This window comes from Oculina patagonica, unplaced genomic scaffold (assembly GCF_052425735.1).
Source record: "Oculina patagonica isolate OP01 unplaced genomic scaffold, crgOcupat unplaced701, whole genome shotgun sequence".
Taxonomy (NCBI): Eukaryota; Metazoa; Cnidaria; class Anthozoa; order Scleractinia; family Oculinidae; genus Oculina; species Oculina patagonica.
In genome coordinates, this window is record NW_027558583.1 from 1 (window position 1) to 2500 (window position 2500).

The 2500-nt window shown below is 40.2% G+C and overlaps 1 protein-coding gene across 1 annotated transcript in view; it reads right to left on the bottom strand.

Annotated features, from left to right (window-relative positions):
• Positions 1-15: 15 nt before the first annotated feature.
• Positions 16-2500, bottom strand: part of LOC144641145 (acyl-carrier-protein phosphodiesterase PptH-like) — an 8335-nt gene continuing 5850 nt past the window's right edge. The window contains exon 2 of the mRNA XM_078500193.1: positions 16-2126. Coding sequence (XP_078356319.1) covers positions 1405-2126 — 722 coding nt within the window. The 3' untranslated portion in view covers positions 16-1404. The remainder of the gene's footprint in view (positions 2127-2500) is intronic.

A 2500-nucleotide genomic window follows, 5' to 3' on the forward strand; every position in this document is an offset into this window, starting at 1 on the left:
AGAGACAATTCAAGATTACACTAGACAGTTTATTTCAAGACCAACAGCTTTTCGGTTCGGTAAGGTGTTTTTGAGTCATACAACTTTGTAAATAGATACATACTATACTACGTGGGTGGGAACTCCTATATGAAAGGGAAAATGTAAATGACGGATTTTGTTCTCACTTAGGGCGTTCAACAGAGAACGCCAATCACTTTTAGACCTCAAGGTCTCGTTTAGGCTTGCATCTTTTTGTCTGTTTTAAGGGTATCTTTTAGGGGTCCAAATAAGTTTGAACCACGCCCAGATTAGTCTACTTTAGGGGATTAACTCGAATTTTCCGACGAGCATACCCGTTTCTTACAAATGGGAGTTCCCCCTCCCCAGAACCAAACACTGGCACATCAAAAACAAACGTTTTTCAATTCTACATTACGTTTACACCTGACGTTGTAAAGTTAACGGTAATTTTTCACAAATATAATTGTACAGTTAAAACCTTTACACACCAAATCCACGAAAATAAAATAAATGCACTTTCATACGTATATACAGTTTCATGTCTGTCTCAAAATAGTAATTCTCCTTAACCATTTGCCATATATTTGTTAAAATGGTAGCTCTGATAATTTGTTGGTAGAAGGGGTATTGCATCAGTCAAGACAATGGGTGCTTCAGTTCCATTTTAGGAAACTGGTTAGTTGCCTTTCTTCAGTTCAGTAGCTTCTCACAGATGCGGGGCAATGGGGAAAGGAGTGTAAAATGGACAGGACCATTCCTCTCAGTCGACTCGGCTTAAAATGCCCCCTTGTTGATGATTTTATATATTCTCGTGACCTATCTGCTTGACTATGTCTTGATATTGTAAGGAGAAATTAAAAGTGGCTAAATATTGGGAGTTAACTAGTTACGAAAGTTCTTAGCCTATTAGACAGCCCTCCAAGTCAGTTGCGACCATTTTAGTCGCCATGGCGACTATAATTGTGAAACTGGCGACGTAACTGTAGAACAAGTCGTTAGAAGACTGCTCCAGAGCTGGAGCAAACTATCATCCAAACTAAAAAATGCTCTGTATACGTTATGGATTCACTTCAAAAATTAGTTGTTCTGCTATTTAAACCTACTGGGGACCAGTACCACAATATTGTTGGGTTTTGTAAACTGATCTTTTTATTCTTTTTGTTTCTTTATTTTAGTTTTTTTTTTCGTGAACAATTTTGCGGTATAATTTTGTTTCATTCACGCTTTTTGGCACGAAGATTTTCAAAAAATATTTTGGCGACTAAACTTTTTGATTAGTGACTTTACCTAATAGGTAGTCGCAAAATAGCTAAAAAAAAATGTTAACTTGGAGGGTTGCTATATTCTATCATTCATCACTGCCTCCACAGCGTCACAATCGACAATAGTTGATTGGTCCTCTTATGGCCATATTTGACGTGGTCCCTTGCCCTCGGAAAGGCCCCAAATAACTCCCATGGACCTTTCCCGCGGGTAGCCCAGGCAAAAGGATGCATAACGTACGTCGTCGATGACGCGGTCCCTATTGCGGTGTTGATGGCCATGAACGTGTACCTTAGAGCCTAACTTTCTGATTTGCTCTTCTATGGTTTTACATCCTGCAAAACGCGTAAAATTAAACTGAACTTGTGATCCTTGAGCCCTGGGATTGTCTAATGAAGGAAGGTTTAATCGCTTCCTTTCCTCTTGAACTCGCTTAATTTCCTCATCTGAGGCTGGGATGAGCTCAACACGAGGCAGAAAATGGCTGAACGATATAACTGGCGCATCATAGTCTCTACTCACAATGTCCTCGTTCAGTTTTGCAAAGTACTGCGCGACAGACCCCTGAAGGGCAGGCCACTTACAGAGATGATTATCCATCCACATCTTGTTAGACAATTCTGCATCTTCAGTGTCCCTTCCCACAAATAATGAGTTTTGGAGATCATCTTCGGGTTTGGCATACCAAGAAAATATTGGCACAACCCAGGCAGCGGTATTGTTACAGCATTGGACCTTTATTGGTCTAACACGGACATCATCAATCGAGTCACAAAGAGCCAAGATAGCATGGAATTTGGCGATGGAATTTTCGTGGCAGTAAGCATTCTCTACCTGACGAATCCAAAGCTCGTGATTTCCTGAAATTAGAAAGCAAAAAACCTCCAAAGCTATATATAGGGCTCCAAAATATCCTTTATATATCCCCCTTAAAATGTTCCCGCCCCCGGAAAAATCTCATACATTTGCTACGAGCCAAGAGGGTATCACTATGTCAGGACATAGTTAATAGAGGGAAATGGTTATGAAGCCCGACAAAGTTCTTTGTTGTAGGTTTTTGTTCGCTATTTTGGGGTTGAGAGTGCACAAATCTTGACAACATACAATAGGTGGTTACAAGTGTTCATGCAACTAACCATTAAAAACTTTGTGATTACGTAATTCATGCATAGTGTATGAGCGCAAAACAAAAGATGTGCACTCTCATGGACCTTCCAACCCAAGACTTAGCCTC